At 42.1% G+C, this 15,929-nt stretch overlaps 1 protein-coding gene and 1 long non-coding RNA gene across 2 annotated transcripts in view; one reads left to right on the forward strand and one right to left on the reverse strand.

Annotated features, from left to right (window-relative positions):
- The window catches only part of LOC147249523 (uncharacterized), a 17,210-nt gene extending 15,341 nt beyond the window's left edge, over positions 1-1,869 (reverse strand). The window contains exon 1 of the long non-coding RNA XR_015119259.1: positions 1,673-1,869. This is a non-coding gene — a long non-coding RNA (uncharacterized LOC147249523). The remainder of the gene's footprint in view (positions 1-1,672) is intronic.
- The window catches only part of LOC147249522 (ephrin type-B receptor 1-like), an 88,638-nt gene that overhangs the window by 45,334 nt on the left and 27,375 nt on the right, over positions 1-15,929 (forward strand). Inside the window, exons 7-9 of the mRNA XM_086224462.1 lie at positions 5,353-5,615; positions 8,078-8,153; positions 9,588-9,712. Coding sequence (XP_086080588.1) covers positions 5,353-5,615; positions 8,078-8,153; positions 9,588-9,712 — 464 coding nt within the window. The remainder of the gene's footprint in view (positions 1-5,352; positions 5,616-8,077; positions 8,154-9,587; positions 9,713-15,929) is intronic.

Here is a 15,929-nt window from a genome sequence, read left to right on the forward strand (position 1 = left end):
ATCACTGGCTAACATTAGTCACAATTTCTAATGTGTCAAAGAAAATGTTTTAATCTAACATTTGAAGAATGTTTTCAGAATGTTCCCATAAATTCAAATATATACCAAGACAAAATGTTTTAACTCAAACATTCCCAGAAACTTTGGGGGGCATTGTTGAATAGCTTACCTGTATGGGACCAACTTAAAAATTCCCACCAAAATCATTACTTGAACATTGCATGTAATATTCTCAAAACCAAAACATTTCCAGCTAGGTTGCAACCGTTTGCTTCCCAAAATCCAACGTTTTTCCAAAAGAAACAAACTCATTTCCTAATCGGGCTTTTTAGATAGCAAAAGATACAGATCACTCTCTCTGCCTCTGCTGCAGAGGAGTTAGGTATCCAAGGTCATGAGCCAAAATATTGTTACATCAACACAACATACCAGGAACAGGAACATCTTGAAGAAAACTCTTCAAATTCAGCACAAAGATTCACTGGGTTTCAACGTTAAGGTCACTGCCACAACGAGGTTTCACATTCCAGTCGTAATTTTCACAACTTCATTTCTATTTTTTTCTCACAACTTGATTATATATTTGAATTTAGCATATTTATTGAGAGACGGTGCAGACTCAAGTGCTATCTATTAAGATCAGACAGATTTACTCTAAAATCCAAAATAACTGGAGCTGCACGCTGCAATATTTGAAAGTATTCTGTGTGTCACCGCTCATTATCTACTAACTGTATTATGGAGGTAATGTCAAAGTAAAATCTGAAAATGATTTACCCCCAAGGGGGGTTATCAAACAATTTAAGCTGTTAAACGATCCTGACAGCAGTGAAAGCACATGAAAGCCTCAGCTCAACAATGGCAGCACACGCTCAAATTGATACTGATGGAAGAAAAATCAACGTTCACCGTGGAAAGGTGTCAGGTGTCAACCTATTCAGCCTACACTGCTCTGTGAATAACCTAAGTGCTTTCAATTCCAGCGCAAAAAAAACAAAAAACAAATCAAGTTTTTCTTCTTCAGACAAAACAGCAATGGAGCGAAAAACTCTGAAAACAGAGGGACAAAACTTCGATGTAGAAGCAAGAGCCAGTTCATTTTTTTTCATGAACTCAGATATAAAATCAGATAAATGGAACAATGGACTTGTATGTGTGAATAGTTGGCTGAGAAAAATCATTCCCTGAGCAGTACTGCATAGGTATGGGGGAGGTGAAAGGAGGCTGTGCGGGGTTTTTTTAGGAGTGTATTTTTGGGTCTCGGTTAGATTGAGTCTGTGAAAGCAGTTTCAAAACAGTGGAAGAAATTCAAAATGTGCCTGAGGACTGCTCTTCTTTGCTTTAAAATGGTGTCGGTGTCTCGGACTATGTGGCTGTGCAATAATTCATTCCGGCACTCTCACATACATTCATTCTCTTTTCTTATTTATATATTTTCACCCTCACATTCATACATTTCCATAATCGCATTCACGTATGTTCACTCTCACATGTTCACCAGCCATGGTTCCATGGAGGTTTTAGCATTTTTCTTTTATAGAAATAGTAAGTGGCTGGGGGGGGGGCAAAATGCTCACTTGAGGTGGTTTTGCCTATTAAGTAAAGAGTGAAACACAGAAAACAAGAAACACCTCATTCAAATCAACTCTGACGTAGTAAATCTTTAACTCACGTGACCAGCTGTTTCCGTCACCGTCATCTTTCTGGTTATTCCAAAATTTCTGTCTCTAGAGAAGTAGCAAGCAGTCCGTTACTAGCTGCCACCAAAGACCAATTACAGCTTGTCCGACTAATGGTGATTTCTCGGGACCACTGTCCATTTTTCGCTAATAAACGGCTTTACACCAAAACAACTGGCGGCCCATAGCGCTTCCGTGGTTTCTTCTTCTACGCTGTATTTTTATAGGCTTTGTATGTTGTCCATACCGCCGCCTTCAGTCCGAAATGGATAATACGTTGTTTTTTCGTTCCGTACCACTCAGTGGAGATTCATTTGCGTTTCTTTTTTTCTCTTTTTTTGTACAGTACTTTTCAAATGTGTTTAGAATTCGCTTGACATTTTAAGGAATCATGGCTAATGTAGACATTAAAAAGTAAATACTACGTGTGTGTGAAGTGAATATGTGTGAAAGTACCAGAATGAATTACTGCTTGAGTGTCCCCTCACATCTGCCTCAGGAAGATACTTAAAACACATCACCTAGCTGGCTGTAAAAGGCAGTCTGCAAGGCTCAATTATTCAACATATTCCTAGTTTGAACATTATTTAGTGCCCGTTGCTGGTAAACGTGAAGGATGCATACAGCGCCATCCCATTCTCTCTGAACACTCGCAGTCTGGTCCTGCTCAGACCCCCACACTCATTCAGGAAGTGGTCTCCTGAGGCTGAGCAGGCTCTGAAAGACTACTTTGAGACCACAGACTGGGATGCAATGCAGGGGTCTCATGATGAGAACATGGAGGTGATGGTCAACTGCACTTTGGAGTATATCAACTTCTGTGTGGATGGTGTTGTTCCAGCAAAACTGTACGCTGCTGTGCTGGAATACAAGTGGCATTAAAGGCCTTCTGAACCAGAAGATGGCCTTTAAAAATGGTGACACTCAGGAGCTCAAGCAGATATAGAAGGAACTCAGAGTCCAGCACAGGGAGGCGAAAGAGCAGAACAGATGGAAGTTAGAATGAAGGATGTAGAACAACAACATGAGGGAGGTGTGGTAGGGGATGAAGACCATCACTGGCCACAGCTCCAAGAGAGGTGCCCCCATTGAGGGTGATAAGGGAAGAGCAAACCAGTTCAAGCAGTTTTTTAATAGATTTGGTCACCCCATCCCATTCACACCTCTGAATGCAGCAGCCCCCACGTCACCAGCACAGAAGAGGACCCCCCCCCCCCACACACACACACACACATACACATTTCTGGAGAGCTGAGGGGGCTATACCCTAGCAAAGCTGCAGGTCCAGATGGAGCATTGCACAGACCACTGAAGGCCGGGCTAGAACACCCCCTTCATCTTCAACCTGAGTTTGGGACAGGGGGAGGTATCCTGCATCCTACCAGTCCCAAAGAAACCACATCTTGGTAAGCTAAATGACTTCAGGCCGGTCGCCATGACGTCACACATGATGAAGACCATGAAACGACTGCTGCTCAATCACCTGCCACAGACCCGCCATGCAGTTTGCTTACCGGGAAAAGGTGGGAGTGGAGGATATCATCATCTTCTTGCTACACCAATCTCTCTCTCACCTGGACAGAGGCAGTGGTACCATGATGATTACATTTTTGGACTTCTCCAGTGCCTTTAACACCATCCAGCCATGCTTCTCAGGCACAAACTGACAGGGATGAACGTGGCATCCCACCTGGTGGTATGGATAACTGACGACCTCTCTGGCAGACCTCAGTATGTGCGACTGGGGGACTGCAGGTCTGACACTGTGATCAGCAGCACAGGAGCGCCACAGGGGACTTTCTGTACAACTTGGGGCTCTGCCATATACAGAAGAAACGGCCATCGTGGGTTGTATCAGGAGTGGACAGGAGGATGAGTACAGAAAACTGATCCAGGACTTTGTCACGTGGTGCAACTCTGATCACCTGCTCCTCAGCACCACCAAGACCAGGGAGATGGTGGTGGACTTCCGGAGACCCAGGCCACGCTAAGAGCCAGTTCTTGTCAAAGGAGACTGTGTGGAGGTGGTACACACCAACAATTACATGGGAGAGCAGACGGATGACAAACTAGGCTGGACTGCCAACACAGATGGTCTATGCAGGAAAGGACAGAGCCGTCTGTACTTCCTCAGAAGGCTGGCATCCTTCAACATCTGCAAGAAGCTGCTGCAGATCTTCTACCAGTCTGTGGTAGCAAGTGCCCTCCTATACACAGTAGTGTGCTGGGGGGGGCAACCTCAAGAAGAAGGACGCTTCATGCCTGGACAAACTGGTGAGGACGGCAGGCTCTGCTGTTGCCACAGAGCTAGGCAGCCTGACATCTGTTGCAGAGCGGCAGATGCTGAACAGGCTCCTGTCCATCGTAGACAATCCTGACCATCCACTGCACAGCGCCATCGGTTGGAAGCGGAGCAGCTTCAGTATCAGACTGCTGTCACTGTCCTGTGGAGATCGCTCTTCCCCCAGGCCATAAGGCTCTTCAGCCCCCTCTCTGGGAAAGCAATAAAACAAACACTGAGACCTGGACTAGCCACACTTACACCAAACACTCTCTCTCTCTCTCTCTCTCTCTCTCTCTCTCTCTCTCTCTCTCTCTCCCTCTCTCTCTCTCTCTCTCTCTCTCTCTCTCTCACACACACACACACACACACACACACACACACACACACAAACACATCTATATGCTGGACTATTCACATGTGCACAAACTGCTTGTTGAACAAAACACTGTCATTTTGCACTCCTGAACTATAATGCCGGCACTGCCAGATTTATACTTCACTCTATATTTTATTTTATTTTTCATCTCTCTTATTTTTTATCATAGTTTGCACCTTGTATGCCTCTTACGTATCTGTCTTATTATATATTTTAGCACTTTATTTTTTTTTTTCTGAACCCTGAATGCCCCTATGTTTCCATCTTTCAAGCTGCTGAAATTGTGAATGTCTCTGCAAGATGAATAAAGTATCTATCTAGCAATAAGGATGTCTTGTGAGGGTGTCTATGATGTGTGTGAAGGAGAAGCACACCTGCTAGGTATAACCTTGTGAAAACTGTGGGTGTGCGTTTACGGCTCACTATAACGCCCTGGAAACCCAAGTTTCTCCTCTGATCAAAAAAGATGAGCTGACAGAAATGAGACACCCAGCAAGAGAGAAAGTGACTGACTGACTGCAGGAAGACAGAAAAAAAAAAGTGTCACGACTTCTCTGCTGGGCGCTGAGCTGTTAAGTCACCTTCTGACTATTTTAGACATCGCTGGCTGAAGCCCAATTTCCTTCATCAGCTGTGGTAATACTGGCGCGAAACTGCCAACGTAGCAAGGAGGCAGTCTAAAAATGACTCTGAGTTACACAGCGGTCAACGTGGAGGAGCTGGAAGTTCAGATGCCAGGATGTGGGTGTCCAAACTCTCATCCTCATTGATAAATCAGTCGATATCTTATTTTTCGACCAATCACTGATGGTCTATAAAATGACAGAATTTAAGAAGGCTGTAAAATACAGTTTCATAAGGCCATATTGTCCGATCAGCACAAGCACAAAACAACAAAGCAATCAATTCATTCAGTTACCCAACCAATTGGTACCCAGATTTAGTGCATCATCTTCTCTCTGAGGAAGATCCTGATTGTAGAAACATGAATTTTCACCTCTCGTCCTCTCCAGGTGTCCCTTCAGCTCCCCGTAACCTCGTCTCAGTCGTCAACCAGACATCACTACTGCTGGAGTGGCACCCTCCTCGTGACATCGGGCACCGGGGAGACCTGTCCTACATTGTCTTGTGCCACCGCTGCCACAGTAGTGAGCGACGAGCATGCCACCCATGTGATGACAGTGTGGCCTATGTTCCAGGCAGGCGGGGGTTAAAGGAGACCAGGGTGGAGATCAGCAAGCTGCAGGCTCACACCTCGTACACCTTTGACATACAGGTCGGTCCCATGAGGCAGGGGGTGCTTTTATTTATGTCTGTTTTAAAGCAAAGCAGTAATTTGGTGTCAGGTTTATAATCCAAACAGATCAGAAACACTTCTGTGGTGACCCAGAACCCCATGATAAGAACATGTTCAGTCCTCGTAATCCACCTCTTTGCTGTTGATGTGGATGTGGACTGATACATTAGTCTCATTATCATCTTTTCATATAGCTCTGTCAAAAGTATGATATCAACAAATTAACTGCAAAGTGGTAAACCAACTATATGGTTCGGTCCAACTGTTTTGCTCTAGAGAAATTAACATTTGCCATCAAAGGAAAATCTGTTGTCTTTCAAGAAGTATGGGCTCAAGTCTTTTATTTTTAGTACTTGCTAATCTGCTAAAATTACTTTGCAAGAAATAAACCCATTCCGACAAATTGGCAAGGTGAGGGTACCATCGCTCTGACTTCATTCTTAATCTTGTTAGACGGCACTGAAGAAAGTTTCTGTGAAATTGAACCTTTGCAGAGTTACAAAAGTATATCATTTAAAAAAGTTGACGCTCAAATTTGTAGGCATAACTTATTACCTACTTCAAAAACAACCTTGGAGCTGAGTGTGTTGTCAACCTCCATTTTAATATGCAAAAAGCAGCAAGATATTCAGTTTAATGCTCAAGGATACTTTTAGCTAAATAGACGCTTGCTGACATGGGAGCTTCTTTTTTTTTTTTTCCTTTTTATTGCACAATCTGCAATTGTATCGTGTTTCCTATAACCACAAGGCCACACGATGAGGCTTCAATCTTCTATCACAGACCCACTTTGCCATCAGCACTCATGGTCACCTGACTTATAATTAAGTAGGAACGGGAGCATGTGACTTGGCCTTCCTCGAGGAGACGGTCCTGTGTTTGACGTGTCATGTCATCACATGTCACCAGGTTACTGATCAGTTCAGTGGTTCTATCAACAGGAAATGTGTTTGTCTGAAGAGGAATATACTTTTACACTCAGGAGATGATGATTTTCTAGATTTCTGGAGGGACTTCAGCACAGATTGATGATTTAATCCAGGCTGACTAATGTGGGATGGATGGATCAATAATGATGCATGAATAAAAAGCTAACAATGACCTGATTGTGAATATTTTCATTATAAAAGTATTGATCTCTTTTAGAGGAACAAATGAATATCCATTAAGATTCCAAGGATTTGTCTTTTGTGATTGTAACGATGACACCTGCTCTCAGTAATGATTGCTGGCATCAGAGTTGAAGTCAAATTGAGGCTGCTTGCAAACAAGTCAATGGTAAAACTGTTAGTCTTTGAAATACTGACTCGTGATGGAATAATAATAGTACAGGAGCCCCTTAGCTCAAATATGCAGAGTTTACTTTTACAAAACTCATTCAGATAAAAAATTCAACACACCAGAGTTTATTTATAAGCAGATTGTGACCTTGGCAAGGTCCTGATCCGAACCTCTGTAAGGTCTCATGTGGTCGGCACCCGACCGTTTTCACACCTTCCAAAATAAACCAAATCAAGGTGAAGTAATGCGGCAGAGTTGGATTCAACCTCTCAGAACAAGGCAGGTGTAAAGTCCTGCTACAATGTTCCAGCCACCTCTGTTGTTGCTGCTAGCACACACACATACACACACATACACACACACACACACACACACACACACACACACACACACACACACACACACGCATGCACGCACGCACTCGGTAAAAACACCAGGCACAATGTGCCACCTGGTTAAGGGTAAAAACAAACACTGCATAGCATCAGTGTGGACGCCGGTCCTGGATGATACAGTACTTAATCACAGTTAAGTTCAGCAGCTGTGAAATGCTCTTGAAAGGATCTGTGTTTACACTCAAACTTATTCCAATTTGTAGTCCGGGATCATATTATATTTGCAAAACTCATCAGTTAGTCCTAAAGGACTTTTCATTTGTAATTTTAAAAGTGAAATATGCCGTTTGAAAAAGCAAAATAATGAAGCATGAATCTTGCTTGTCCATTTGTGTAAGCTAACAGCTAAATAGTGTTGTGCTAAAATTAATCCTGACATCCTGAATGTATTTCCTTCCCTTCGTCATTATACCAGGATTAAGTAGCCCTGCACTGCAGTAGAAGAGCAGTGCTGTGTCTTTATTTCCATGCTTTCCATGCATCGTCAAGCGGCGAGGATGCTGAGTTTGGAGCCAGAGCCTTTATGACGATATTATGTTGCTATTAAAGACATTTTCAAGAGCCATTTACACAGACAAGGAATGTGTTCCCTACACTTAATTTGATAATGAGGAACAGCTAACAGCGTCTACATGTCTGAAATCAAAGAGACATTCATTTCATGTGATAAATCTGCCAGTTATCCTTTTTAGAAGATCTTTTTTTTTTACAGTAACAATGAAAAAAGATATTAAGTGTTCAATTAAAAACATTCATATTTTACAGGCTATCAACGGAGTCTCCAACAAGAGCCCTTATCCCGCCCAGCAGCTGTCAATCAATATAACAACCAATCAAGCTGGTGAGTAAAAGCTCTGTATATGTGGCAGTGCTGTCATGTGTGTGTGTGCGTGTGTGCGTGCGTGCGTGTGTGTGTGTGTGCGTGTGTGTGTGTGTGTGTGTGTGTGTGTGTAATCATACCCCTGGGGCACTGTGGATTATGCGAGTGAGGGATGGCTGGGGGGATAAAGGAAATTGAGCTGCAGCCTTTTAATTCATAAAACATGTTATAAGCTTGTCATCTCTTTCTCCCTGTCTCCTGTTTCTCTTCCCCTGCACATCCTCGGCTTTCATCCTGTTTTCCTCTTCCCCTCTGCCTCTGCCTCCCTCTCAATTCTCTTTTTAATTCTCTTTCTCTTGCCTTTAACCCCTCTCCCTGCCCTCCTCTCGTCCCCTTCTCTCAGTGTGTTTCTGACGGACTATAAAGTGAGCTGAGTTACTGCTCCATCAATACTTTATAGAGACAGACACAAGTGATATTTCCACCCAAATTTAGATTTAAAAGCCGCTTTTCTATGATGGAAAACACATAATTTACCTCATCTATGGCAACCCGGGCTCATTCCTAATCAAAACATGATCCATTGTCACCCTGCTGCTTTCTGAGTGCGTTTGTAACTGCTGCCGCAAGCAAACCTCCCTTATCCCATAAATCTTTTAGGACTCAACAAAAACTGAATTATTTTCAGCTTGACTGCAGTATTTTAAAATTATGCAATGGGTTTTGAGTGTATTTCACAGGAAATATGGATCTGAAACTCACTCGACAGATATAGAACTCCATAAAATGCCAATTGAGATATTAAAAAGGTCTGGGAGGTTTTCAGGTGACAGTTCCTTCATGCTGTCAAATTAAGGTTACGGAAAAGGTTCTGGCTTGTGACATTTCTCAGCTTTTACTGAGTATTACGGCGCCTGTCTGATGTCTTGATGACCCAGCTGTGAACAATGGCTGCCATCAATTTACTGTGTTGGTTTCAAATCCACCCACCATAAAAACCAACAAATCTACCTATAATTGACAATTAAATTATATTAGAGAGGTAACATTAATATTTCCTAAGTATTCCTTTAAAATAGCTGCCACATATATCAGTGGGATACTTGCGTAGCCTCTATCTCCTCTTTATCTCTTCCTCTCTGTCAAGTAAAGTGCAAATGTGACGAAAACCACCTCATAAACAGATCCTAGAAGCAGAACCTTCCATATATTAAAGCCAAAAGCTTCTGGTTCCCAAAGTTAAGGGTAAAAAAACACTGCAATCACAAATCTTGTGGCAGCGTTAGTGACAAGTGTGGTAATTTGTTTTCACATGATGAGGGAATGTGTAAATAATCCCATGTGATATGCCGAGCCATTATACTCTATATTTCCATATTTATAGTGTTTAGGCATGCTAACTGTCTAATTTATTGTGTTTACCTCTGTGTGCATGTGTGTGTGTGTTTTCAACAGCTCCTTCAGTAGTTCCCATAATGCACCAAGTGAGTTCAACGAGCCGCAGTTTCTCGTTGTCATGGCCGCCACCAGAACAGCCCAACGGCATCATCCTCGACTATGAGATACGATACTATGACAAGGTAGAGTGAGACAATAAATGTGCGTGTGTGTGTGAGATTTTTGTTGAGAGTCAAATGGATATTAACTCCACCTAATTCATCTGTTATCAGGACTGCTGCTGTAGACCGAGTGTTCTAACCCTTGGATTCGACACATACGTGAATAATGAAATGAAATAGTTGTGCTTCATGACGTGTCAATACAATGGTTGAGATCTGGTTGGGTTAAGGCACAAAAACACAGTGTTATATTTAGGGAAGGATCATTCAGCATCAGGGGGCTACAAAATTCAAAAGAACCATCGAATTGAAAGATAACACGTCTGATACGTGTCTCTCTGAGAAACAAATGTCAACCTGCTGGTGGCGCTGAAGGAAAGGTCAAAGAGTGCATGTCTCCTAAGAAGTAAAATGCAGCAAAGTTCGCAGTACTGAAGGTAGAGCAGCCGTCTAGTGCTCAGAGTCCCTGCTTCCTCCAGAGACAATGTCAAAGTGTCTTTGAGCAAGATTCGAAACCTTTTATTTCTTCTCATGAGCAGCTTGACGCCTTACATTGCAGCATCCGCCATTATGCAACATCATAAAGTGTTTTGAGTGGCGTTATGGGTGAAAGGCGCTGTATAAATAGATCCCGTTAGAGCCTATTTGAATGCAAACTGTGAATTTGACAGCTTTGGTGTCTTTTTGATGTGTGTTTTGGGAGTTTTAGTTATGATCATTAATAATTCCACTCAGCACATAATGGCAGCTATTCAGTAGTTGACACAAAATTCTCATTTTGATGATAAATGCTGCTCCTCATATGTACATGATATGATGATGTATATGGAAGAATTCAGCTCATACATCCTGTTTTGTGCAGTATCATTTATGAATGGGTCAGAATCGAATGCAGAGCTACAGTGAATTTTTCATGGGGATGGTCGTCACTCTGACAGGTGCTAACAGAGGCGGACCATTGATTTTTTTTTTTCTCCACCACATATCAATAGTTGGTGGTATTTTACTGTGACCTCTTGACAAACTGTGATAATTATGCTGCACTTTTCAAAAGACAGCGCCATAAAGTGCTTTACAACACCTTGCAAGACTTGCAGTTTTGGCAGTGCTCTGACACAGTTGTCAAGCAGTAACACTTTGCAGTTTGAACCTTCATTGTTCTGCAGCAGCCCCTCACACGGTTGAATTCAAAACTGAAGAGAAGGCACCAACCGCTTTGTTGCGAGAGCTCGATACATCCAGCATCAAGGATATATTCTCATGAAACATTCGACATCTTGTGAAAAGTTATGCACGGTTATTCGTGCAATCCGATGACTTATCAGCAACATGAGACGTGAAGCCACACAAGGGTGTTAGCCTGCTTGCTCGTCTGTCCACCTCCCAAAGCTGTGGTCATAAGTTCAAGGCCAGTGTGAAACTGTCTCCCCGAGGCAAGTAACACCTGCACGATGAACCTCAAGCTAAATGCTGTGTATCATTTTCTTCTCAGTTTAAAAAAAAAAAATGCAATCATGTATGATAGTTTTGTCAGCAGTGGTTTCAGTTCTGTTTAAATTTAGGCACAAAAACCAGTTGGTTAGTGTGAGAGAAAGATAATGGCTCTGGTTTAAATTGAAATAAAGTCTTTGCCTAACAGCTGCAAATTTCCAGATATCTCACTAAATACACCTGATGATGTCACCAGAAACGCAAAAGTCTCGGTGAGCTGCTCCTGTTTCCCGTGGGTGATGTACACATGATAGTGCGTTACGTTTCATAGTTTTAATTATGAACAGCGGCACGAGTTCAGGAATGAAACTCACACACAACCTGATTGTTTTCAAACTAAATGTCACAGGGAAGACAGAAAACGAGACGGAACCGAGTTTAGCTCCGTGATGAGTCTTCTCAGGAACCTCGTCATTGGGAAGCAATGTGTTTCGATACTGAATAAGTTAAATTACAAGCGTATCTATCACCTGAAGCAGAACATAAGAATCCTTATCTTTTCTGAAGCACAGCCAACAGCTGCAAAAACAGATATACTTTCACTGCCGATGGATTACAAACAAAGAGCAAAGCACCTCCAAAGGATTGCGTGAGGTAGCAGAAAGAACTACATGCCTCCTCATCCACAGTTCACATTTTATTCCCTGCCATCTGGTGGGTGGGGGGGATACCACCGCCGCTCTCATTTTTACTTTTTAATACAGACTGTCAGTGAGTTGGTGCTTCCATTACTCACAGAAAGTCAGGATTTAAAACGCTCAAGACTGCTGTCATCTCTCTTTCTTATCTATTTTCTCTGATGAGAACAGGCACAAGCCCATGATTCTTCTGGGTTTGCTGGCTCACAGCTGAAGATGTCTGTATTTAAGCGCATTTAATTGATCTTTAAATCAAATAAAGAAACACAATTGATCATTTCTGTTGACTGGTATATCCATTATGTGTAGTACAGCCATTGTATTCTATAAAAGTGTACTTCTAATGTGAATCACACCTCACCCCGATCTTACTCTCCCATTTTGTCAGCTCCTGTGTTTTAGCAGCATCTCACATATCTAGTTTGTATCTATTATCTAATATAATGAAGCCAAGGTTGTAATCATCCTCCGTGACTAATTTTTTTCTTTTTTTTTTTACTGTAACAGTCCTTAAACGTGATTTAAAGAGATCTTGAAGAGCTCAGAGAACGTTTCCTCTCCGTATGCCAAGTGCATTTAGACCATTATCTGAGTGGACTACCTGAAAGGCTTTCATCTCATTTGCAGGGATTCTAGCTCAGAATTCAAGGTGATTCAGATATCACTGGTTACAACAAGGGACACTTCTGACTGGATCATTTTAACTACGCTTTTGTTGCAAAATTTTTTCATTGTTGATGCCTAAAACTGTCATTGTGATGTTATTTCTGTCATAATCGATCAGCCTAACTCGGATTTGTTTTTCCAGTGTTGGAATTTTACCCCATTCTGCTTCGATGCAACAGTCAGGCGTTGTTGCTAATGGTGGCGTGCAAAAAAAAAAAAAAAAAAAAAGAGAGAGAGAGAAGAGAGCAGGTCTCCAGAAAACGTAGCTGAAGACAGCAAAATCCCTGCAGTATTCAGCTTTAAGAAGTGCCTCTGATTGATATGAGAACATGGACAAGTCAAGTTATGAATGTCAAGTAAATGTTGGGACTTTTTAGGTGGATGAGTGAATGTTGTTGAAGAAACTTGTCTGTTTTTTTTAATAATTGCGGAAACATATTTGACGGAATAATTCATGATGCAGCGATTTTTAATTTTCAGAAAAAGTGTGACTTTGCAGTTGCAGTGACATCACTGCCGGATAGCTCAAAAACTAACGAACAAATATGGATGGAATTTGGTGGAAAGATGGGGAATATTACAAGGAAGGAAGGCTCATATGCTGGAGGCGACGTGGAACAAATTGGAGACCCTGGATCCTGAAGACTGTGCCACAGGCAGGATATAGCTAGCGACATTCCCAGATGTGTCAAATGAATTTCGATCAAATTCCATTAGTCCATGTGAAACAGTCGGGGGGGGGGGGGGGGGGAGCATTTCAGCCTCCAGAAACAATCATGATCATATTCTGGATCTGGGATTCCGTAGACCTATGTTCGAAATAAGGGTGGATATCTCAGAAAAATGTCAGCATATTTTGATGAAATTCATCATGGCCGTGTATTTTAATTAGATAGATAAGTATTAAGCTCCCAGAGATGGTGTGGATCATGTTCTGGACCGGTGAAGACCTATTTTTGGGTAATTGGGAGGAAAAAATATGAACTGATTTTGATGACAGCAGAGGTATTCACCAGTTAAAAAAATGTTTCCTCATTATGCTGATAAAAAAATTTAATCCGAGAAGCAGCCAGCTGCAGTCAGACCATCACTGATAAATCCCTCGGTCAAAATCAGGACGGTGACTACAAATTTGTTGTTGCAAATTAGTAGGATGTGGATGTAATTTGTGTTGGACATGCTTGCATTGCTACGCTACTGGCAGTGGTCAAGTGAACGGTTGAGGGTACAGACTTAATTACCTGAAATAAGTTTACTCTACCCGATTAGAAAACACTCCTTTTGAGCGTTGTTGTGGGTTATTTGAAAGGTCATTGGAACCAGTTTTGTTTTTATGGCTTGAGGACTTCCATAATCTTATATAGTGAACGCCAGGGAGAGATTATGTATCTTGGAGAGCAATTAGAGTGATTTGAGGACAGAGTGAGAGGAACTGCACTCACTGTGCGATAGCTGCAGTCTGAAAGTGGAAGATAAAGCCATTACTAAGTCAAAATCAGGGCAGCGACTTAAATTCAGTTGCTGCTTCCTTTGCTTCAACAATATTTAACAGTGAAGCCAATTACGAGCAAAAAATCAAAAGCTGACAGTTTGTTCTTCATTGTTTCTCATTCTTCTTCGGCCTTAACGTACGTAGCAGAGAAGCAAACCACATGATATTTTTCTTTACGTTGGCATCTCCTCCTTCTCCATCCCTCCATCACCCCTTCCTCCATCAACCCCTCTCTCTTAGATAATGAGGTTTTAATGTAGTAAATTTGACACGGCGAAGGGAGGCAGGACTTTTTTTCCCTGCCTACTTATCTCTGGCCAGCAGACCTTCCCAGATGGTGTGCCCCCTAACCTCCTCACTGAAGCAGGCAAAGGGCCTCCCAACCCCCCCCCCACACACACACACACACACACACACACACACACACACATACACACCTCAAAATCCCACCCGCTACACACCATCCCAATTGCTGTGGCTACCTCCAAATATAGCTCTTCTTCTCTTGCTGTTCTTGACACTGCAAAGTTGCTCTTATGCTATGCCTCCATTCTCAAGTCTCTCTTTGGTCATGTGACATTATATCTACATTAAATTAAATTAAATAACATTCAATATGGAGTGCCTGGAGGTAGGAGTCGGAATATTGTAATCAGAACAAATGTATGCAGCCAGTGTAATTTGTGTACCGGTGCAAAAACAATAAGGGCAGAAATAATAAAAATATCTTCAGCCACTTTTCATTTATCTCCAAGTCCTCCTTTGATAACAACCCTGCTCTCTTTTTCCCTCCTCAAATCTCCTCACCATCATCGCTCTGCCTTCCTTCTGCCTGCTGTTGGCCTCCTTCATCCTCACGGCATGGTTCCCTCCCCCTTCCATCATTCCCTCCACAATGTTTTGATTTAGCTGCAGTACAACCTTTTTTTTTTCTTTATCTGGAAGAAGGAGGAATGGAAGAGGGTGATGATAGGAAGTATGGAAGAAGAGAGATAGCGGTAAAGGGTAGTAGTCTTGGGTTTATCAGAGCTGACAGGGCTGAAGACTTATTCACCTAAGGGCTGGGGAAATGTGCCTCTGTGGGCTTTTAGTTAGCAGCTGCATTAGCAGTGCTTTTATTTTAGGACATAGGGAAGAGGAGATGAAAAGTGGAAGAAATGGTGGCAAAAAAGAAACACTGACAGCGAAGAAACTATTTACGGAGGAGAAATGTGAAATATCGTTGATAAAATGAACAATGGGCAGATGAAGGCTGGAGAGTCGAAGCATGTGGCGCTTCTGAGTTTTCATTTTATGTCCATTACATTTCAGATACTTTTCAAAATTATCCGTCTTGGAACCTGATTCTGGAGTTTGAATAAAAGATGAAAAGTTTTTGTTTGTTTTGCACAGCACGCAGTAGTAAGCAGGTTTCGTTTAACTGCGGAAAACCTCCTGGCAGTTTGGCCTTGAGGAATTTGTGACTTCCTTCTTGTTTGTGGATTTTTGTTGTTGTTGCTGTTGTTTAATTTGCACGGCAGTGAACCTGTAGGAAAAAAGCGATGGCATTTGGAGTTGACAAGAGGATTTTGTTTTTTTTGGAAAGACAGATTAAAATAAATACATATAAATGTCTTCTCTGTCGTATGATGTGGGTGGCGGCAGACACTTCAAATTAAAACCACGTATGTCTCAATGATCCAGGGACACAGACATGTGGTGTCAAAGTTTGAAGACCGACTGTCTACGTTTGACGCACGGTTTTAATTTTCTCACAGCCCTCGGCCAAACTTGAGTCCTAAATTTAGATTCAAGTTACTTTTTTTTTTCCCTTTTGTTACAAGGCTTCCATCTTGACACACATTTTTAACCACCAGGATGTAAAAAGAAAAAAATAGCAATAGAAAGCCCAAAATAAATAAATGAGGTGAGACGCAGGTAAAAACAAGCTGCAGGAACAAAGCAATTTAAA

This window comes from Aulostomus chinensis, chromosome 14 (genome assembly GCF_037954235.1).
Source record: "Aulostomus chinensis isolate RoL2024-O1b breed Wild chromosome 14, RoL_Achi_v1.0, whole genome shotgun sequence".
Taxonomy (NCBI): Eukaryota; Metazoa; Chordata; class Actinopteri; order Syngnathiformes; family Aulostomidae; genus Aulostomus; species Aulostomus chinensis.